The following is a 22,987-nucleotide window of genomic DNA, read 5'->3' as shown; positions in this document are numbered from 1 at the left end:
GCGGTGTTGAGGGAACCGTAACACAGGAAAGCACTTTGGAGTGTGTCTGCAGCCTTCACCTCTTTGAAGCACGGCGAGGGGTTGCGCATCTGCTCCAGCATGGCCCACTTCACTGTGGCCTGGCGGATATTGCCGTCGTACTCCCGGGAGCTCTGCGTCCCGCTGGGGGTGCCGCGCGAGCGCTCATAGCCCGGCTCATTGAAGTAGGGCTCCGCCACCAAGATCAAAGACTGCACCGACACTAGCACCTGGAGAGGGGGAGGGGGGGGAGAGAGGCAGAGAGAGGGAGAGAGGCAGATAGAGAGAGAGAAAGAGAGAGAAAGCAGGGACAAATATTTATTTGGATAATTTATACACACTAATAAATATGCATCACTTGTAGGGACGGAACTGCTAGGGGGTGTGTAGGTAGAGTGGCGAGAAAGAAAGAGAGAGAATGAAAGGAGAGAAAGAACAAGAGAAAGAAAGAGCCAGAGGGTGGCGTCTGTAGGATGGAATAAGAAAATGAGGAATGAGTGAGACAGCGACGGAGGAGGGCGGGGGAGACAAAGCAATGAAAGAGGGAGAGAGCAGAGAGAGAGAGAGAGGGGGAGATACAGAGGAGAGGGAGGGAGGGGTAGAATATTGCAAGGCATACAAATGAGCCGGGAAGCCGGGGAGACAGAGGGAGCGTCAGACAAAAGCAAGGGATTTCTTTTGGGGTCGTGTCAAATAATACCCTTCAATATATCTTTATTAACGGCTCAATTAGTGCCTTGGCCTCGTCTCAAGGAGAGTCTCCATCACTCTGTCCCATCTCCCTGTGTACATTAGCGACGATGCCCGAGTCCAGTTGGAGGCCTGCCTGCCTGCCTGCCTGCCGGCCAGTCTGCCTGCCTGCTCTCCTCTGCCAAGGAGACACAGTTAACCTTGAAGGACGCTCCTGCTGTGTGACACCGCCGACCTTCAACTCCACCGTGGCAACTCCTCCCTGAACCGGCTTGCCAGATCTCAGAGCCAATGTCCACCCTATAGCTTATTAGTAGTATTACCACTGGATTCCAATGCCGCTGCCGCCACCTCCCCCCTCTCCCCCATTTAACAACCCCGTTTCTTCCATCATGGATCCAGCAGACACTAACTAGAATGATAATCAATGAAGACATCTCTATGAACTCTCCAACCCTGCAAATGAGGGAATTAAAAGCAGGGGGGAAAAGGGAGGGAACCATTTCCAATGAGTCTGGCTCTCTGGTCCCTGGATCGATAAGACATGGAAAATGATTGCTGGCATGTGTGCGGCAAACGACAACATGTATGATGAAGGGGTGCGGGTGGGATGTGTGTCAGCATGTTTTTTGTGCGTGTGTGTGTACACAGACTACACATGAGCCAACGTATGAGCTAAGTGATGAAAATGGCATCACTAGGGAAGCGCCAAAAGGCTAAGAGGGGGATTTCAGTTTGTGCATGTCCCACCCAACCAGAAAATTACATCCACTGTATGCTATAAATGCATTTGTGTGTGTGTGTGTGTGTGTGTGTATATATGTGTGCGATTGGCTGACCGCATGTGCACATAAACGGGGTATGGCAAGATCCACACATCCCAGTACCCCCCCCCCCTCCCTGCAAGCTAGCCTTGGCTCAGAGATATTTATGGCTTTATTACCCTTATGGATGCTCCACACCTCCATCTGTCTGACTGCAGGTCTAGGAGGGACACCTGGGGGACACCTGTCTGCAGGCATAGGATACACCTGTCTGCAGGCCTAGGAGACACCCGTCTGCAGGCCTAGGAGACACCTGTCTGCAGGCCTAGGATACACCTGTCTGCAGGGCTGTGAGACTAGGAGACACCGGTCTGCAGGTCTGTGAGACTAGGAGACCCTGTCTGCAGGCCTAGGAGACACCTGTCTGCAGGCCTAGGATACACCCGTCTGCAGGTCTGTAAGACTAGGAGACACCTGTCTGCAGGCCTAGGAGACACCTGTCTGCAGGTCTGAGAGACTAGGAGACAGCTGTCTGCAGGTCTGTGAGACTAGGAGACAGCTGGGCTGTCGTTCAGGCACCCTAATCCCTACGTTCGCTGTCCTCCTTTGATATCTGCCGCGCCAAAATGGCTTCGCAAAAAATGTACCATTTTGGGATTATTGTAGTCTGACTCAACCGTGCATATAAGCCTCCATTATGCCGACTATTTCAGTCTAAATTCCACTCCCCTTTCACTCTGTGCGTTACTGTTTTCAAAATATCTGTCTAGTGCCAGCAACAACAAGCCTTTGAGCAAGCAAGGTACAAGCTTCGACCGATCCGTTAGTCCATCCATATATCGGGCTGATATCGACCAGTTAAAATATCACTGTCGGCTGATGTCAAAATTCAAATGTCAGCCGGCCAACGTTACCATCTTTCACTAGCAGTCTCAGATTTAATGCTAGAACGAAAATATCAGTATCATATGAAACTAAATAAAACATTCACTGTGATTGAATATCGACCTTATATCAGTCTAATGGTGGTCTCATGATGGAAAGAAACATTTCTCCATTACATTATTGGTGGTGGTGGTGGACTTGTGATGGAAACTCAAGTCATCACTGTTCTCAAGATGAGTTATGCGTGTTGGAAGGGAAACGACCCTCAGGGGCTCAAATGATACTGAAGTTTGTTTAGTTTGAGTGACACACGCACACTTTCACCAAGACCAACAAAAGCCATTACTTCATGGAGGATCCTTCAAGAAAGCTGTCAAAACAAACCAATCCCATCAACACAAAGCCTGTGGCAGTATGAAGACAGACTGATGAACAACCACTCTTATTGACAACAAGACTCAGAATGGATTGCGCGGTGGGAATTGCACCCTTAACTGCAGAGGGTTTGCACCCGAATTCTGCTCTGTCTTTGCGAGCTATCCACTAAGGACATTGCGAGGATGAGATACCAGCGCAGACTAGGGTTGGGCACCGAAAACCGGTTCTAATTAGGAACCGGTTCCTAACTTCCGGTTCTGGCTCGCGGAGCAGTCTGCACTCCTGACAGCGCTGTTGGCAGATATCAGGAAGTGGAAAAATAAGCCCGAAATGTGTGTGTGTGTGTGTGTGTGAGAGAGATGGAGAGAGGGAGAGAGAGAGAGAAACGGGTTGTTTCATTCATAACAATGGAAGCGATACAATTCTGTCGGTCGCATCCGCTTAAAAAGTCGGTCGCCTGGCAAAAATCGCCCGCCGTATGCGTTGGACTATAGACACAAAATTAATACACATAACGTATTTTTCACCATTAGTATTCCGTTCATTTCGTATTGTATTTCGTTTACTTCGTAATGTATAGAGCTTGCTTAATTTTTATTTATGACACATTGCGTCCTGTGTTTTTGTCACCATCTTTCGTCATTGCATATGTTTGTAATGTCCTATTCCAATTATATTTGTCACATATAATTGTACTATATTCTATTGTGCTATATTTAATTTAGTTTATATCCCATTTAATTGTATTCAATGTCTTTATTAAGTTGTAAAGCCCTGGCCTATATTTGATTTCATAATTATATTATATTGTGTTTAACTTAACATTTCATTTTATATTACACCATCTCTTTATTGTGATCGGGGCTGATCACGTGATTTTCCGAAGATCGGGATCGGCAAAAAAAATCAAAAAAGAATCTGCCAATTTTTTTTTATTTTATTCAACAAACATGACCATGTTCACGTCTTAAACTCATACTGAGGCCTTAGTTTTGGGTTTAAATTGCATATCATCATTCATTTATTTATTGTCACACAGAGCAGAAGAATTTTGCCAAAACAAACCAATGGTATCCAGCTGCAGAACGGCAGACCAGCCAAACTCTGACCAAAATACATATTTTTTTATCCCAATTTCTCACATTACATTCACCCTGAATGTTGACGTTATCCAGGTGAAAAGTTAACTTCATTCAAGCGAGGCATTGCAATCCTTGACATAAATCATTTGATGTATAATTAAATCAAAGGAAATGCGTTTGGGTCTGAGAGTGTGGCTGGTCTGCCGTTCGGCAGCTGGATACTATTGGTTTGTTTTGGCAAAATTCTTCTGCTCTGTGTGACAAAGGCTATCTTCGCCTGGGGCTGCATATTTCTTGAACAAATTATATACCGTTTATAAGATCTATTTTCTGCTGTTCCAACGAAACCTCAATCAACTAAATCCGTCGATAGATTCTGGCTGTACAGGACGAAATGTAAGGTGGCATAGTCAGTCACTTATATAGCCATATTTTTCACAGCCAGACTTGGAGCAAATCACGCCACGTTGCGAATGCTATCTCGGCCTGTGGCTTTATATTTCTCCAACAAATCATATACTGTTCATAAGATCTATTTTCTAGTGTTCCAACAAAACCTCAATCAACAAAATCAGTCCATAGATTCTGGCTGTACAGGACGAAATGTATAGGATTGATTGAGCTGGCAACCTGTGTCTCCGGATGATTTCGGTCTCAATTAAATAAAAAAGGTGATATTCTCCTTCGAAATATTCTTTCACGGGCACGCCTGGCATTATGATGCCTGCATCTGGCAACAATTACTGCTGCCATGATCACCTGTGACGCTGGCAGTGACGCTGGCATGATGTCTCTTTATAGCGCTTAGGGATCTGGGCTTATTTACCACCATGTCTGTAAAGACGGCAGGTGCGTTGCGTTAACTGGTCGGTGCAATTGGCGGCGGCCTTTCTGGATACCGAGCAGATTTCGACGAAGCTCATTTACATAGAAAGGGGACATGTTCCGCCCATTTTTGATAATTGATTTAGTTGGGCTGGGGCTTCTCCCTGGGCTGGGTCTGGGGCTGGAAAGTTGATTTAAAGGTGACATGCATTATAAATGGCTTTTTTCAGTGTCTAGCATTGTATTATAGTAATAGGAGTTAGTATCAATGTGTCTGTGTCTCTAAATACCATATTGGCGGATTGCTCTCATTCAGGTAAGACCATTTCCTGCTCCAGTTAATTAGGACATTCTGATTTGACTCGCATCGTGACGTAAAGAGGCGAGGATGGAGCGGATAGTGATCCGATTGGCTCTGTGGTTGGAGCCAATGCCCGCCCACAATCTACCTAGAGCAGACCAAAGAAGTGCAGTGACTTATGGCGCTTTTCCACTGCATAGTACCTACTCGACTCTACCCTACCCTACTCCAGTGGTTCCCAAAGTCGGGGTCGCGACCCAAAGGTGGGCCGCGAGCAGCCACGGGTGGGCCGCGAGATGATTTCCAAAAAAAAAAAAAAAAAAAAAAAATTGTCAGGCCACTGAACTTAGAAGCAGGCCAGGACAGTGTTTCTAGTTGTATTCAATTCTATTGTATTCTAAAATGTGACTATATGGTTTTATATTAACTTAATAAATAAACAAAAACAAAAAAATCTACTTATTTCAACGAACATTTCAAACTAAATAACAGATTATGCACATAAAACGCTGATAACAACCGAAGCAACAATAGTATTTTAATGAGGCTATTATTATTATCATTATTATTTTGCAACAAGTTAGCCCTCTCATAAATAGCACATATAAATGAATAACTAACTTGAACTAACTTAATAGGATTGAAGTGATATTTGGCTTAAAAAATCGGTCGCCTGGCAAAAAGAAAAAAGAAGAAAAAAAAACCCGACGATGTGCATTGGGCCGCGGCTCTCTGACGCCTTATTTTCTGGGTCTTGGCCTGAAAAGTTTGGGAACCCCTGCCCTACTCTACTCTACTCTACTCTACTCTACTCTACTCTACTCTACTCTACTCTACTCGCTTTAGGTACCTGGTACCTGGTTCGTTTTCCACTGCAGGTAGTACTTCGTTTGTCTCCGTGTGGGGAGGTGGGGCCGCTGACGTACAGCATGAGAGCTCCGTGAGCATAGCTATGTCCTTGAGGGCTTGGAGCAAGCCAGAGTTTAACACAGTTTCAATCAATCAATCAATAACAACATTAACCAGACTCTCGTTGTGTCTATTCTGCTAACGCTAACGTTACCTCTCATTGTGTCTATTCTACAAGCTTTAACGTTACCTCTCGTGTCCATCTGCTGACGTTAACGTTAGCATTAGGCAGTGATGTACCTGAACGCGTTCAATGAACGATCGTTCATGAACGCGTTCGTATTTTGGGGCGAACTTGAACTGAACGTACTGTATATCCGCTAAATTAACGTAATTGAGAACGCGTTCATTCTCAGCCCTGTGTAACGGAGTTCAAAAGTGCGTTCATTCTCAGCACTATTATAACGGCGTTCAAAGATGTGCCATATTTCATAATGCATTTCAGCCGAAAACTCACGTTAAAACACTGTAAACAGGCTTAAAAATTATGCGTAAAACCACCCGATCTGGCAACCAGCCTGTCACCCCCTGCTACGTCATCAGACTCCTCCTCACAACAAGCAGTGGAACAGGAATCTGCGCGCAGAAGCCGAGAGCTGCAGCAGCAGCAGCACTCTCTCAGTCGGAGTCAGACTCTACCTCTAGACGTCACGTCGGCGTATGCATTTAAAAGAGTTTACAATTCAAACTATTTGATAAACTTCTACTTTCAGCCCGGAAATGCATTCTGATAAACTGAATTAAGGATAAGCCTCCATTTTTACAAATGTGGTATAGAGAGATCTTCGGTGTGCTCCTACCCCATGAAAGACACTGTGCAATGCATAGAGTCAATGACGCTTCCTTTCAGGAGGTGTGGGCCCCACTATTAGACTATTTTCCTGCTGAAATGTATCGGATCCTTCTAAAGGCCCAGTGCCCCATTGTATGGACAGACCTAGGATAGGAAAAAATAAATATATGTACCCGGTATGTCTACATGTGAATGCGCTCGAGGCAAGTGCAAGTGCCTGTCTTGGTCCGCTTTCCTTTTAGCTTGTTTTTCTTTTTGTTTCGTTTTTGCTTGCTTATGGTGTGGATGATGGCATAGAGATGAACTGGAGGACCCCCCCCCCCCCCCCTTGTCCCAATGTGTGTTTTTGTAATGTAAGTAACTGTACGTGAAAAATCTATAATAAAAAAAAGAATTCAAAAAGAACTAAAAATAACTAAATTAGTTCATTTTTGAAACCATGAACTTTAGTTCAACATTTTGAATTATGAACTATGAACTGAACTAGTTCATTTAAAAAAATTTGAACTGTGAACTGAACTAGTTCATGTAGAAAGTGAACTTTCCCAACACTGGCATTAGGCTAACAACAAGCTTTAACGTTACCTCTCGTGTCTATCTGCTAGTGTTAGCATTAGGTAATAACCGGTTTAAAATGGATGGTGATTACCTCACGTTGTGTCTATTCTACTAGCATTAACGTTACTAGTACAAACAACCAATAGCGAGTTATATTGATCACGCTATGTTCGCTAGCCATGCTAAAACGCAAGCACATAATAGCACCTAAGCTAACAACAAGCTTAACAAATCAGCAATCTTTTTGTGAGAATAAACGCTCCGCTCTGTGGTAAATTGGGTTGATGTCGGTTTTGTTTCATCAATAAATGAGGCAGAATACACAGTGAATCCATCCTTTTTTTTGTTTATTGCACTGCTGCAAACAAATAATGAATGAAATGAATCCTAAGCGAGACATTAAAGATGGCGGCTTTCTGCTTTTGTGCAGACGCTCCAACGTGTGACGCGTCTCTCTTCTGACCAATCAGTGGTCTGCAGTGTTTCACGTGACTTTTCTGGTACCACTTCTACTCGCTTGGAACCTCGACAGAGCAGGGACTAAAAAAGTACCCAAAAAGTACCTGGTACCAGGTACTTTGGTAATGGAAAACCGAAAATGCAGAGTAGAGTCGAGTCGAGTAGGTACCATGCAGTGGAAAAGCGCCATTAGCCTAACGTAAATAATATGAGCAAAACACGCAAGTCATGTGCTGTTCCTGGCTGCAAAGCTGCTAATATGTCTTTGCAAATTTTTCCTGAGGATGACGTGCTTCGCCAGCAATGGACCAATTTCATTTTTGGATTTTTGCAAAGACGAGGGACTTTATGCTTCCGTGATTTCCTGGCTGTTGCTAAAGAAGAAGGGAACTAGCCTGTAAGTCTTTGAGACCGAAAGAAAGCATCGAATCAGTAAGTACATACAGTATGTCGTAATTAGTTAATTAGCAGTAGGACCTCGTTCATTCATCCGTTTGTGTATTACGGTACTCTTCCGTATGTGTGCGCCAAGACAGTCTAACGTTAGTGCAAGCACTGTGTGTGTGCGTGTGCGTGTGTGTGTGTGTTTGTTAGACGGACTGAGAGAGCAAGCTAGCTTAGCTAACGTTCTTAGCTCTGTGCTTCGTTCTATATATGTAGACCTACTTGTGTGTATTGCAAATTAATGATTATGTTCCTAACTAACGTGGTTAGTACAAGTGCCGTGTGTGTGTGTTAGACTGATTGGGAGAGCAATCTTATTATTCCGGGCATTTGTTTTCCCAAAATCGTATGGCATGGGTACCTGCTTCGGTGTCATCCCTTTGTGGATTGTATTGTATCGAAAACGTATGCTTGAGTCATATTTGTTTGTGTATTAGGTTCACTTTGGCGTTAGTAGAGTAGTATGGCCAGAACTATTTGGTGGGTGGCTGTCACTCAAAGCATTCTGCTAGTATGGGCGGAGCCCATCCAAAAATAGCCTGAAATCCTGAGGCTGGAAAATGATGCTTTTGAGTACTTGATAAGAAATATAAAACAATGCATTTTTTGGAGAAAAAAAACATACAGATGTGTTCAATAGACTCACAGGAATTGTGTAAAGTTGCCCAAATAGTGCTAGGAATAGCAATGCATGTCCCCTTTAATAAAGAATTTAAAACTAATTTAATCAGATTAATCACTTTATTCAAATTGAGCATTTAGTTTGAGGATATTTATAAAAAAAAATCTAAAATTATTAAAAAGAAAGAAATTTCTTTCTTTTTAATAATTTTAGATTTTATATATATATATTTAATTAAAAACTAAGGTTCTAACGTCCGTTCGAAAAACCCTGACGAAGTTCGAATCCCAAAAAAAGCTTCGGGACAGCCTTACTGGACAGAGGTCTTGGCCTCAGCAACACTGGGTTTGATTTTTTTTTAGACAGGATAGAGAGAGTGACAGGAAGCATGGGGAAAACACAGAGGGAATGACGTGCAAAATAGGTCAGGGGTCGGATTTCAACCTTGGTTGGAAGTCACCAATACACAGATCACACCAGGCTTCGACCTCACCTGTAAAAAGCTTGAGGTCTGTGGGTTCCATTTCTCCTCCGGTCTCCCGTGCCAAGTGTTGAGGATACTTAAACACACCTTGACATTGACAGGCAAACAAGAAAACCAACATTAAAGCCGTTGAAGCAAGGAACTTCACCCTGAAAGCAGATCAAAGCTGGACAAGAAGAGAGGGATGACTGGTACTGGCTGGGCAAACATCCCTGGGCAATGTGCTTATCACTACCCATCCATCCATCCTTCCTTCTCACTACCCATTAGGGGTGTAACGGTACGTGTATTCGTCCCGCAAATTTACGGTACATCGGACAGAACAAATAACAATGCGCACTGACCCTCTGCACTGCAGGCTGTTTCTCCCCTCCTCCCTCCCTCCCCTCCCAGGTGTCGGGTGTCCCTAACCATGAATGAATTATGTTTGTAACGCAGCAGGATCATTACAATTTTACAGTTTTCTTTCGTTTTCTTGTTCGCCCAATAATGTTAACGAATGGAAAGACACACACACAGACACACACCAAGTTGGTGTGTCACTCACCAACACACACGCCAACCTTCTCCCGCGGACTCACAGCTGATCGAAATTTTTTTTTAAATAAAAGCAATACTTTTCCGGACTGATCATCTGAGCTCCTCTCCAGTTGAACTGCTACTGTGTTTAAATCCAAAATATTGATAAATCCTCTGCCATTGTTGTGTAACATGTCAACATGTAACATGTCATCTAGTCTTCAGTCTCGGCTTCACGTGCAGTTAAATCCTCTCTACAAGTGAAACTGAAACTTAACAAGCCTACATATTTTTTTTGTATCCACTTTTTCTCCCCATTTTCTATTTTTATCCCATCCCAATTTAGTATATCCAATTCTTCCCTCCCCTGTCTTAAACGTTGCTAGACTATGCCTCCCACAGGTCGGTTGTAGTGAGGACAGAAGCCCTGCATCACGTGTCCCCTCCGGTACACGAGGAGGCAGCCTGTCGCATCTTTTCACCGCAGCAGCTCGAACTCTGTGGCGAGGAGTAACGCGTGGGAGGCTCACGCTGCCCCCGTCACTTCCTGCTTCCGTCGCACCGGCGTCACCAAACCGACCTGTAGGAGTCGCTGTCCACAACGTCAAATCCCCACCCACCGGCTTTCCCACCCTCTAACACTTGCCAATTGTGTTAGTATGAACGACCGGCCAGCCGGTAGCAACGACGAGAGCTGGGCTCGAACCCAGCGTCTCCTGCGTTAGAGGCGAGCGCCTTGCCCACTCCGCCAATCAGCCGCCCGCAACAAGCCTAAATTGTTATGGGGGCAGTAGGTAATTAATTTACTCAGTGGATGCCTGAACACAGAATGACACCAGTATCACTGACTACCACGGCAAGCATATAGAAAATTATTCTATTTAATAATAATAATAATAAATATTTTTTTCCTGTTGTACCGAATTTGTACCGAACCGTGACACCAATACCGAGGTACGTACCAAACCGTGGCTTCTGTGTACCGTTACACCCCTACTACCCATCCATCCATCCTTCCTTCTCACTACCCATCCATCCATCCTTCCTTCTCACAACCATCCATCCTTCCTTCCTTCTCACTACCCATCCATCCATCCTTCCTTCCTTCTCACTACCCATCCATCCCTCCTCTACTAACCCATCCATCCTTCCTTCACTATCCATCCATCCTTCCTTCACTATCCCATCCATCCTTCCTTCACTATCCATCCATCCTTCCTTCACTATCCATTCATCCTTCCTTCTCACTAACCCATCCATCCTTCCTTCACTATCCATACATCCCTCCTTCACTATCCATACATCCCTCCTTCACTATCCATACATACACAAGATACAAGATACTTTAATGCCACACAACGATGGTCGGTCGGTGACAGATGCTTGCCCGTTTGTGCATCCCTCCTTCACTACCCATACATCCCTCCTTCACTATCCATACATCCTTCCTTCTCAATACCCATCCATCCTTCCTTCCTTCTCAATACCCATCCATCCTTCCTTCCTTCTCAATACCCATCCATCCACCCTTCCTTCTCACTATCAATCCATTGTTCCTTCACTACCCATCCATCCTTCCCTCACTACCCACCCATCCTTCCCTCACTACCCATCCATCCCTCCTTGCCAATGCTTGCTCACCCACTAGCCGCTTCTCTGGTATGGAGAGCAAGAGGTCATTCTTATAGCAGCTGTCTGGGCCCATTATGGAAATGGATGGGAGCTGTCAGACATTGTCTAATGAGCAGCAGCAGGTGTGTCCAGCACCTTTAGCAGCGTTCACCACAGGACCAGATGGGAATAGATACACACACACTACAAAAACATGTCTTGGTACAGGTCCTGAGGTGCACCTTCTCACATTCAAGGTAGGGCTGGGCAATTAATCGGAACAAAAATCACGATCTCGATTCATAGACCTATGCAATCTCATTTCTAAGTTATGATGATTTTTTTTATAAAAAGTATAATAATTGTAACTACATTTATTTATTTATTTTTACTTTACTTTTTAAATGATTTTATTGAAAAAATAAGAATCGTGAGAGAAAAATCGTGATTCACATTTTAGCAAGAATCGCCCAGCCCTAATTCAAGGTGTCAAATTTTTATAAAATATAATAAAGAAATAAAAGTCCATGGATGTATCTGGATATGTTGGGATTAATCTGTCACAAGGCAAACATACTGAATTATTGGATAACTGCTTAACTTCACTGTTCGTCAAGTTAAATATAGAGTCCAAAACAAGTAAAGAAACAAAAACAACTTTTCTTGCTTCCTCATCCTACTCAAACCATGTCGGTGACAAAACACCACGGAAGTTAGCACTGGGAATAAAAACTCTTATGTAGACCAAGAAGCCAGCAGTACCGCTGGTCCCATGACACATTCCGCAAACCGTGACTATTCCTGTGCAATATGTAAACCTTGATCCTACTCACTTTGCCATCGTTGTAAAGGTTAGGGTTGAAGCGCACACTGTGACCCCCCGTGGTCTCCAGGTTGACCAGCGGGGGGGAGTTGGGATAGTCCTGGGGGAAGTAGACGTCGAACTCAAAGCAGCCGTTTGCGTACGGCGTGTCAGCCGGGCCGGTGATGAGAACCTGCAAACACAGAGGGAGAACAGGAGGGGTTAAAGGACCCAATCAGCCCATGTGCTGCACACAGCAGCATCACACCTGGACAAGAGGCAGGGGAACTATGTGAGAATGCTGTTCATCGACTACAGCTCAGCATTCAATACCATAGTCCCCTCCAAACTCATAGCCAAGCTCAGGGACCTGGGCTTAAACTATGACCTCTGCCAGTGGGTCTTGGACTTCCTGACGGGCAGACCCCAGGTGGTAAGAGCAGGCAACTGCACCTCCTCATCCATCACGCTCAACATAGGGGCCCCCCAGGGCTGTGTTCTGAGCCCCCTCCTCTACTCCCTGTACACACATGACTGTGTGGCACAGCGGAACAACAACACAATCATCAAATTTGCTGATGACACAGTAGTGGTGGGCCTGATCTCTGCCAACAACGAGAGGGCCTACCTGGAAGAGGTAGAGAATCTGTCACAGTGGTGTCAGGAGAACTGCCTCTCCCTGAACGTCAGCAAAACAAAAGGGATGATTGTGGACTTCAGGAGGTCGGGGGTCAGGGACTACAGCCCCCTCAGCATCGACGGGGCACCGGTTGAAAGAATGAACAGTTTTAAGTACCTTGGAGCCCACATATCCGAGGACTTGACATGGACCATACACATTGACAGTGTTGTGAAGAAGGCACGACAACGCCTCTACTTCCTCAGGCGCCTAAGGAAGTTCCAAGTCAGTCAGAAGATCCTTAAGAACTTCTACTCATGTACAATAGAGAGCATCCTGACTGGCAATATCACCTCCTGGTTTGGGAATAGCACCGGACAAGACCGAAGCAGACTACAGAGAGTGGCACGTTCAGCCGAACGCACAATTGGAGGGGGGCTTCCCACTCTCCAAGACATTTACAACAAGCGGTGCAGGGGTAAGGCTAAGAGAATTATTAATAGGGATGCACCGATATGAAAATTGGCCGCCGATACCGATACCGATTGTTCAACTAACACTATCGGCCGATACCGATATTTGTATATTTGTATATAAGTATTTGTAAAAAAAATTTTTTTTTTTTTTTTTTTTTATAAATGTTTTTATTTTTTTTAATGAAACTACTGTATATTTGTATGTGTATGTTTGTATTTGTAGGCCTCTTTACTTACTTAAAAAAAGGAAACATCAAGAAATATGTTTATGATATCACTATCTCTCTCCCAGTATCGTCTTGCGGCCTGCAGAGGGATACTATTTTCTCAACCAGAGCTTTCAACCAATGCAATGGAACCATTATTGCGGCCTGCAGCGGGATACTATTCTCTCAACCAGAGCTTTCAACCAATGCAATGGAACCATTTTGATTGACAGTCGATTCGGCCAATTACGCCACACCGCTAGCACCCACCTCCTGCTGTCCTTACCACCAATCGGCAAGCGTTTATAAATTTTTCTACTTCCGGGCATGCCGCCATTGTTCTGTTTGCGAGAGCAGAACACACTTAACGTAGCTACGTTAGCTGCCCGGCCCGCCGACCGGCGCTCCACGCATGACCAAATGAGACATAATGATTTTACTGCAACAAATGTTATAATAAAACAAAGCCTTTCTATACATTTGTCTGGTTGAAAACTTTATTAACAGATTGCAGAATGTGTAGTTGGGTACGGAATGAGCAACGGAATGGAACCGAGCTATGAACGGACTAACGGAGTAATGCCTTGTTTACTGCTATCTTCGGGTAAATAATATGCTTGTTATTGAACGTGTAACACTTCATTTTAACAGCAGATACTTTCTTAAATGCCATCTTCCCGAGAGAGGGTGTTGACGGGGAGTTGTGTTATTAGCATTGAACAGCTAACCGAAAGCTAGCGTTAACTATTGTTAAAGGTTTAGCCATAACGTTACCTTGGCTAAAGTTGGGGCTATTCATAATGCAGCAATAATGACTGCAGACCTGCAAGCAAAGTACAGCAAGTTGACAAAGGAGTATTCCAACGCAAATCACATTTTCACCAGTAACGTTAGTCTTGCATCTAATAGCTAATAACGTAGCTACGTTAGCTGCCCGGCCCGCCGACCGGCGCTCCACGCATGACCAAATGAGACATAATGATTTTACTGCAACAAATGTTATAATAAAACAAAGCCTTTCTATACATTTGTCTGGTTGAAAACTTTATTAACAGATTGCAGAATGTGTAGTTGGGTACGGAATGAGCAACGGAATGGAACCGAGCTAATGAACGGACTCAGAGTAATGCCTTGCTGCTATGGGTAATAATAATATGCTGATGTTATTGTCCGTGTAACACTAACTATATAACGCTAATGCCACAAAACGAATGCCTTGTTAATCATAAGTAGTTACTTTGATGCAGTAGATTGTGTGTGTGTGTGTGGGGGACGGCGGGGGTTGGTAGGTCGCGAGTGAACTTTTTTTTTTTTTTGCCTTTTGACGCTACACAAATTGATGGGTATTTATCGGCGACTGCTATCGGCACATTTGAGCTTATCGGCCGATAGGCCGATAGCAGTCAACAAGGCACTTATCGGCCGATACCCGACCGATATATCGGTGCACCCCTAATTATTAAGGACTCCAGCCACCCAAACAACTGCCTCTTTGAACTGCTGCGGTCAGGCAAGCGATACCGGAGTCTCATGGCAAGCACAGAAAGACTCAGAAGAAGCTTCTATCCCCAGGCCATCAGGTTGCTCAACGAACAATAACACTATGCAAGAACCATCAAATGCACTCACAACTAGAGCTGCCGCGATAACCGCATTACCGCGGTATCGCTGTTGCATCACGCTCACCGCAGAGTTAGGCTGAATACCGCGTCACCGCTGTTTTTTATCATAATAATAAAGTTGGCTTGCGGCTTGCGGCTCTGCAGATATACCCTACTCGGTTCCAAGCGACCCTATTGGTCCAGCCTGGCTCTGCGGCTCTGCAGATACCCCCTACTCGACGCGTCACACTTTGTAGCCTCTGAACGAAAACAGAACGCCGCGCCGCCATCTTTACTGCCTCGCTAAGGATGCATTTCATTCAGGATTTGTTTGCGACAGAACCAAGTGCAATAAACAAAAAAGAATGGATTCACTGTGTATTCTGCCTTATTTATTGATGAAACAAAACCGACATCAACCCAATTTACCACCGAGCGGAGAGTTTAGTGTCACAACAAGATCGCTGATGTGTTAAGTTTGTTGTTGTGATTAGCCTAATACTACAGTCAGCCGATATACACGAGAGGTAACAACGTTAAACCCGGGTTTGCTTGGTAGAATACACAATGAGAGGTAACGTTAGCTTTGGCAGAATAGACGCAACGAGAGTCTGGTTAATGTTGTTATTGATTGATTGATTGAAACTGTGTTAAACTCTGGCTTGCTGCAAGCCCTCGGACATCTATGCCCACGGAGCTTTCAGTGTACACAAGCGAGCGGCGGCGGCCCCGCCTGCATCCCCATTCCCCAAACGGAGTAGTACCTGGCTGCAGTGGAAAAGGAACGAAGTACCAGGTGCCTAAAGCGGGTCGAGTCGAGTAGGTAATATGCAGTGGAAAAGCGCCATTAGACTAGAGGCAGGCTATAAGAGTAGACTACTAAAAAAAAAAAAAATGCATTCAAACCTTTTTTTTTTTTTTTTTTTTTCGCACTGTGCGGTAATTACCGCGGCGGTAGGAAATATTGCGCAAATTCGTGCGGTAAGGAAAATATCAATACCGCGGCAGCTCTACTCACAACACACATCCATACGCACACACTCACTTTAAACAAACAACACACTGCAGCACCCACTCTCCACACTTTAGAACACCTAGACACACTTTATATTTATTGGTAAAGGATTTGCACTACAACCCATACCTCAGTACACCTTACTGTAAATTGTACCTCATCCCATTTCTGCTTTGCACTTTTAACAGTGAAAAAACACAGATTATGCACTTCAGGAAAAAACACGAACAGCAGAGTAGCCATAAGTTTCAATTTGGACCAACGCCCCTGATTTACACACATTCTTATAAATATCTTGGTTTCACCTTTAATGAGTACATGTGCTTCATAGAAGGGAGGAAAATAATGTCTGAGTCAGCAGGAAGGGCGCTAGGGGGCGTGTTGAGTAAAATGAAAGTGTGCACTGACCTTGGGTTTTCAACATTTACACAATTATTTGATTCAATGGTGGGTTCTGTTTTATTTTATGCTGCGGGAGTATGGGGTTTTGATGATGCACCTGAATGTAATGCGATCCAGAACCGGGCCACAAGATACTTTTTAGGAGTCCATAAATACACACCAAAAGGGGCTATAGAAGGGGACATGGGGTGGGACTCTTGCTTGGTCAAGCAAAAAGGTGAAATGGTGAGGTTATGGAACCGCCTGGTCCAGCTGCCAAATGGCAGGGTGACAAAAAATATTTTTAATTGGGACAGAGCACACGGTCATCCCTGGTCAAGAGAGATGTCCATGATTTTTTCTTCTACTGACTTGAGTATGATTTTTATGAACAATTTGCAGTGTAAGGTTCACATAATTAAAACAAAATTATCAACAATCCATCGGGATAAGTGGAAGGTGGAGATTTGGAAAAAACCTAAACTTAGAAAATATGTTGCAATTAAAAATGAGTATTTTACTGAACCTTATGTAATGTTAAACTTAAAGAGAAGACGGAGGTCTCTGTGTGCCCAGTTGAGGTCTGGCACCCTGCCATTGGCGGTGGAAGTGGGTAGATTCCAGGGTAAACCTGAGGAGGAGCGGTTGTGTGTTCTGTGTGATCTGGGAGTGGTGGAGGATGAATATCATTTTGTTTTTTATTGCCCTTTGTACACCACTTTGATGAGGGCTTTATTTGAGAAAATTCAAATTGTAAACCCAGATTTGTTTTGGCAGTCTGAGAGTTGTATGTTGAGTTGTTTTTTTGTGGAGGACATCTTCGGTTTTGCAGGATTTTTGGAGAAGGCATGGCACCTAAGACAAAACACACTGTATCCTATATAATTGTATTTGAATTCACCTTGTTTTTCTGTTTATTTACATTGAGTACAGCTTGTGTTATATTACGTTTTATTGTATTTTCTTGTATTTTTTTATGGCCATCTTGGTCTATGTCATTTGTTAAGTAATTGGTAAAGTATATTATTATATACTTATTGTTATGTGTCTTGTAAGCCCATATGGGCTGGGCATACATCTGTATGTAAGACACGAAAATAAAAAATATCAAATCAAATCAAAAATATAGTATTGTATATTAGTATATTGCAGGGGTGGCCAACCAGTCAGAGACTAAGAGCCACAAAAAAATTACTGTGGTACCACAAAGAGCCACACCATATACCAGCGTTTCTCAACCTTTTTTTTCAGTCACGGCACCCTTCATGTGTTTATAGGTCTCACCCTCTGGCCTCTGAAGTTGCTAATGTCTTTTTTATTTGGGCCTCACAGGGTTAAAAGTACCCTGTGAGACCCACGGTTGCAAAATTACAAAATCACTTTTAGCCATTTAAAAAAATAATGTTTATTTAAAAAATGTTAAAGGGGAACTATTTTACTATTTCTTTCACTATTTGGGCACTTTTACACAATTCCTGTGAGTCTATGGAACACCTAGGTTTTTTTCAAAAAAAATACATTGTTTTGTATTTCTAATCAAGTACTAAAAACCACATTTTTCTACCTTAAGATCTTAAGCCGTTTTGAGGCTGGGCTCCAACCACTGTGTGGCCTGGTGCCAACTGCCACATCAACTGCCACATTATTATGCAGCTGAGAAATCTCTGACATCACAGATATGCACATTTTCAGATGACTCAGTTCAGTGAGGGTGAATATTGTGAGAGGAGAATTGGAAAAATTCGCCAATATGAGAATTAGAGACATATATCCTATTAATATAAGTCCACATAGCTAAGAAACAATGGTAAACACTGAAAAAAGCCATTTATAAGATAGTTCCCCTTTAAGCACATGTATAGTCAATTGGTCCTGTTGTTCAGCCTCACAATGCTATTTGATAGTAAATGTGTTTATATGTCCCACCCTCTGGCCTCTGAAGTTGCTAATTTCTTTTTAATTTGGGCCTCACAGGGTTAACCTCTTAAGCCGGAGATATACAGTAAAAGTGTATATTTTCAGCATTATGTTTGTTTACCAATTATTTGAACTGTTATTAGTGAAATATAAGATTATAGAAATCGCAGGGCATTGAGTCGGAAACCGGCGCATATTGACAGGAGGAAGTGGCACAGCCAAAAGTGAGTGTAGTCTTTTGAAGGAAGAGACTCAGGGCTTTCAAATTTCGAAAAACTACCCTACCCAGCTCACACCAGCCCCTGTCAATCATCTGACTTCTGGATTTACTTTTTAATTTCTCTTATTTTTTGGGATTATCTCCCACAAACCTGAACGTTATTGCCATAAAACAGAACGCAGTTAGTTTCTCTACCTTTCTGTGAACGTCTTGCAAAAAACGGTGTTGCAATATGATGAAAAATGGTGGAGAAATTTACATTATAAAAAAGATGGCAGAATTCAGTACTGTATCTACAAAACCTTCTGTTTAATCATCTTCCCTTTATTCATTTGCTTAGATTTTTCAGGTCTGGTCAATTTTAGCATGGTGTTATTTACAGTCAAAGATAATTTTTTTTTTAAATAGAATTGATATTCTCCTTTGGTTCATTACAATTTACTCAAGCCTAGTAACAGACACACTATTTCTGACACTGATCCATATATGTCCCTAGATTCAGATACCAAGAACATGCAAATGGACCATTTAAAAAAAAATTGTAAATGTTTATTCTACGTCCTTATGGAATGAGTGACATAAAAAAAAAAAAAGTAAAAAAAAAAAAAAGTAAAAAAAAAAAAAAATATGTTTTTTTTTTTTTTTTATGGATGGAAGAGCCGCACATTGACGGGCAAAGAGCCGCATGCGGCTCGCGAGCCGCGGGTTGGCCACCCCTGGTATATTGCATAGTATATTGTATATTGTACGGTAACTCAGTTACTCTATTCTGCATCGAACATTGTACATATGTATATACTGAACACTGCGTCTACGTACGTGACTTTATTTTATTTTATACTTATCTTTTGTCTAGCACAGTCTCTGGAGCGTAACAGAAAGAAGCATTTTGTATAAAAGTATTCTGTACTTCTGTATGACAACTATTAAAGAAACTTGATCCAAGTGTAAGCAAGTGTGTAGCCCCCGCCACCAAAAATAAGAATGGAAATATATTTTGTTTTCATTCTCTAGTCGATCCGATTGAGCTCTTCATATGGTGATTGACAATAGACAATGGGTAAACATTAAGTAAAATAAAAATGCATTCCCTGTATTTTGCATTCCCTGTAAAAGGTACACTAGTATTTTTGTATTTAGAGTATATTTTCCATTTACTGTACAGATAAATCAATAATATGTGAATATGGTAAATAATGTGAATATACCACACACTGGAATAGTAAATAATGTGAATATACCACACTGGAATGGTAGATAATGTGAATATACCAGACACTGGAATAGTAAATAATGTGAATATACCACACACTGGAATGGTAAATAATGTGAATATACCACACTGAAATGGTAAATAATGTGAATATACTACACACTGGAATGGTAAATAATGTGAATATACCACACTGGAATGGTAAATAATGTGAATATACCACACACTGGAATGGTAAATAATGTGAATATACCACACTGGAATGGTAAATAATGTGAATATACCACACACTGGAATAGTAAATAATGTGAATATACCACACACTGGAATAGTAAATAATGTGAATATACCACACTGGAATGGTAAATAATGTGAATATACCACACACTGGAATGGTAAATAATGTGAATATACCACACACTGGAATGGTAAATAATGTGAATATACCACACACTGGAATGGTAAATAATGTGAATATACCACTGAAAGATATGGTTGGTTTTCATTGGATTATAAAAGGTGCATTGTGTAAATACCTCTATTCATGGTTTTTCCTAAACCTGGTTAGTTTTTAAAGTGGAACCATGATAACAGTCTGCCTCTGACTTGGGGTGGTGGGGGCAGGTGGCCATTCCATCTAAGACGTATCTCCTACACAAGGTTATAGGATTTCTCTTCTAGGGGATAGGAGAGGTTGCTAGGCGACTTCAGATACATTCCTTAAAAGATAACAAGTCACAGAAAAGGGAGTTGTGGACCACTCATTATGTTCAGTTGTTTCTTGCTAGCGGAACAGACGGACACACAGAGAAGAAGAGCAGAGCCACACTCCTATTTGGAGGGGGGAGGGGAGAGAGCGAACCATGAGGAGAGTACAGGCCGCACAACCAAAAAAGATATAACTTATTAATTTAGTTTCTTAACCTTTTAAAGACAATTAGTTTCATTCTGTACAAGAACCTTTGTTTATGTAAATAAACGATCCTTTCTGATACAACCTGGACTTTCAACATACGTCATTTCGAATGCACGGGGAGAAGAGATATGGTTTCAGCCAGTAAGCATGTGATTGATTGATTGATTGAAAACTTTATTAACAGATTGCAGAATGGGTACAATACAGTACAGCTCAATACACACAATTGTTAAGGGGATGCAGACCAGAGAAAGACTTTCGTCTTGTTTACATCAGGGTCCCCCATTTTCAATTCATCAGGACATATATGACATACATGACATACAGATAGACAGTACTGCTACATCTATACATTTATGACATACCAGATTTGGAAATACAGTACTGTTTGTGATACAAAAAGAGTCCAGAAAAGGAAGTATATACATTTGACGTAAAAACTGTACATTGGAGGAGGTTGGGTGGGGTTGGGTGGGGGGGGGGGTTGGGTAGGAGGGGTTGGGGTTGGTGGGAGTGAGAATTCCACCGAACGATTGCCGCCATGAACCACAACAAACACAACGCAGAGGATCGAGAGATAACATCAGACAGAGGCGATGAAGGATGATAACAATCGACGATGAAGGCTGAGACACCACACACTGGAATAGTAAATAATGTGAATATACCACACACTGGAATGGTACAAAATAAATAAACAAGAATTAGAAGCATGTATTGGACTTTGAAAACAAATCCTTAGAGGGCAGGTATTAATCAATCACACAATGAGAGGAGGTTAATTGGAGAATGGGGATGGGGTTTATAGTTAATCTGACAATAGATATGGGGCTGGAGGCAGTCGCAGAGAGTTGGTAGAAACCCTTTCACCTCTTTTACTACAGCCATTAACAATAAAGGTAAAAAGTGGAATTAGTTACAAGTGAAAGCCCTTATATCTATACAACACTCGTGCTTTTTGGAGTAAAGCCAATTCATTTCCTTGCCAAGAGAGATTAGCCCATTCATCAAAGAAAACACAAAAAAACACTGAAAAACCTAGTAAACACTCCACTCCGTACTAAAACAAAACATTAACATAATATAATAAAAGGAAGACTCAAATGAAGCGGCAATATCTCTCTGCCCACTGGGAGCTCTCGTCTGAACAATGCAGGGGAAACCTTTTATGTGAAGCAGAGGAAGTCTGCTCCCCCGACCCCCTCCCCCCCTCTCTCTCTTCCTTTTTCATCCTGCTCTCCTGCTCGCATGCGCTGATGAGGAGACCTTCTACGGAGCGAGCAGGGTTATTACCCACTACCAGTCACAGGTATTCAGGCTCAAGGATGCCGTGCTGGACTGGGGGGTTAGCTGGAGAGCCTGACAGCAGCAGCACTAATCTCATCTGAAACCTTGATTCAAGTCAATTTGGCGCTCATGCTTTTTTTCTTTTAAAACAAAGTCTCCTGATTTCTTTTAAAACACACAGTCTCCTGATTTATTTTTAAAACATAAAACTCTCCTGATTTCTTTTAAAACATAAAAGACTCCTGATTTTTTAAAACATAAATTCTCCTGATTTATTTTAAAACATAATGTCTCCTGATTTATTTTAAAACAAAAAAGTAGCCTGATTTATTTTAAAACATAGAACTCGTCAGAGGTGTGGTGTTGTAGGAGCTAAACAACTGAGTTGATGCAACGTTTGGGCTGAGAAGGATGGAGAAGGGAAGGATGGAGAAAGGGGGGATGGAGAAAGAGAGAGATATTCCTAGTGAAAATGCTGCTGTCCTTGCATCAACAAACAAGGTGCCTTGAGTGAAGTGCAAGGCTAGCCTTCCCAGCGGCTGTTTTGAGGGGAGAGGGAGAGCGAGCGGAGAGAGAAAGCAGGAGGGAGGTGAGCCCTGGAAACGCTACCGGGCTAAATGTTCTGAAGCAGTGACACACAGGCAGACAAATCATACTGAGGAAATATGACGTCTTCTAGAATACTTAACAGGAGAAAAGGTTTCTGAAAGGAAGGCCACATTTTCACACTTCAGAGAGTGAGCTGGGCGTCAACAAAAACCCCTCCGGCAACGCCCACACCTGAATAGCATTAACATAATTAAGTGCTGTCATGACAGTTATCCCTCCTCAGAACCCTGATGTAAACAAGACAAAAGTATTTTTCTGGTAGCAATTGTTTGTATTGAGCTGTACTGTATTGTACCCATTCTGCAATCTGTTAATAAAGTTTTCAATGCATAGTAGTATAGACATTATTAGCATAGTAGGTAGTGGTATAGACAAGTCAGATT

General features: G+C 42.6%; 1 protein-coding gene across 5 annotated transcripts in view; it reads right to left on the bottom strand.

Moving 5' to 3' along the window:
* The window catches only part of birc6 (baculoviral IAP repeat containing 6), a 384,970-nt gene that overhangs the window by 39,814 nt on the left and 322,169 nt on the right, over positions 1 to 22,987 (bottom strand). For all 5 annotated transcript variants that reach the window (XM_084322229.1, XM_084322232.1, XM_084322231.1 and 2 more), the window contains 3 exons: positions 12,176 to 12,337; positions 9,222 to 9,299; positions 60 to 248 (listed from right to left, as the gene is read on the bottom strand). In XM_084322229.1, coding sequence (XP_084178355.1) covers positions 60 to 248; positions 9,222 to 9,299; positions 12,176 to 12,337 — 429 coding nt within the window. The remainder of the gene's footprint in view (positions 1 to 59; positions 249 to 9,221; positions 9,300 to 12,175; positions 12,338 to 22,987) is intronic.

The sequence above is a fragment of the Notolepis coatsorum genome (assembly GCF_963971535.1).
Source record: "Notolepis coatsorum genome assembly, chromosome: 9".
In the NCBI taxonomy this organism is placed as follows: Eukaryota; Metazoa; Chordata; class Actinopteri; order Aulopiformes; family Paralepididae; genus Notolepis; species Notolepis coatsorum.
Note: the sequence above shows the minus strand (reverse complement) of the source record. Positions and strands in the feature narration are given on the sequence as shown.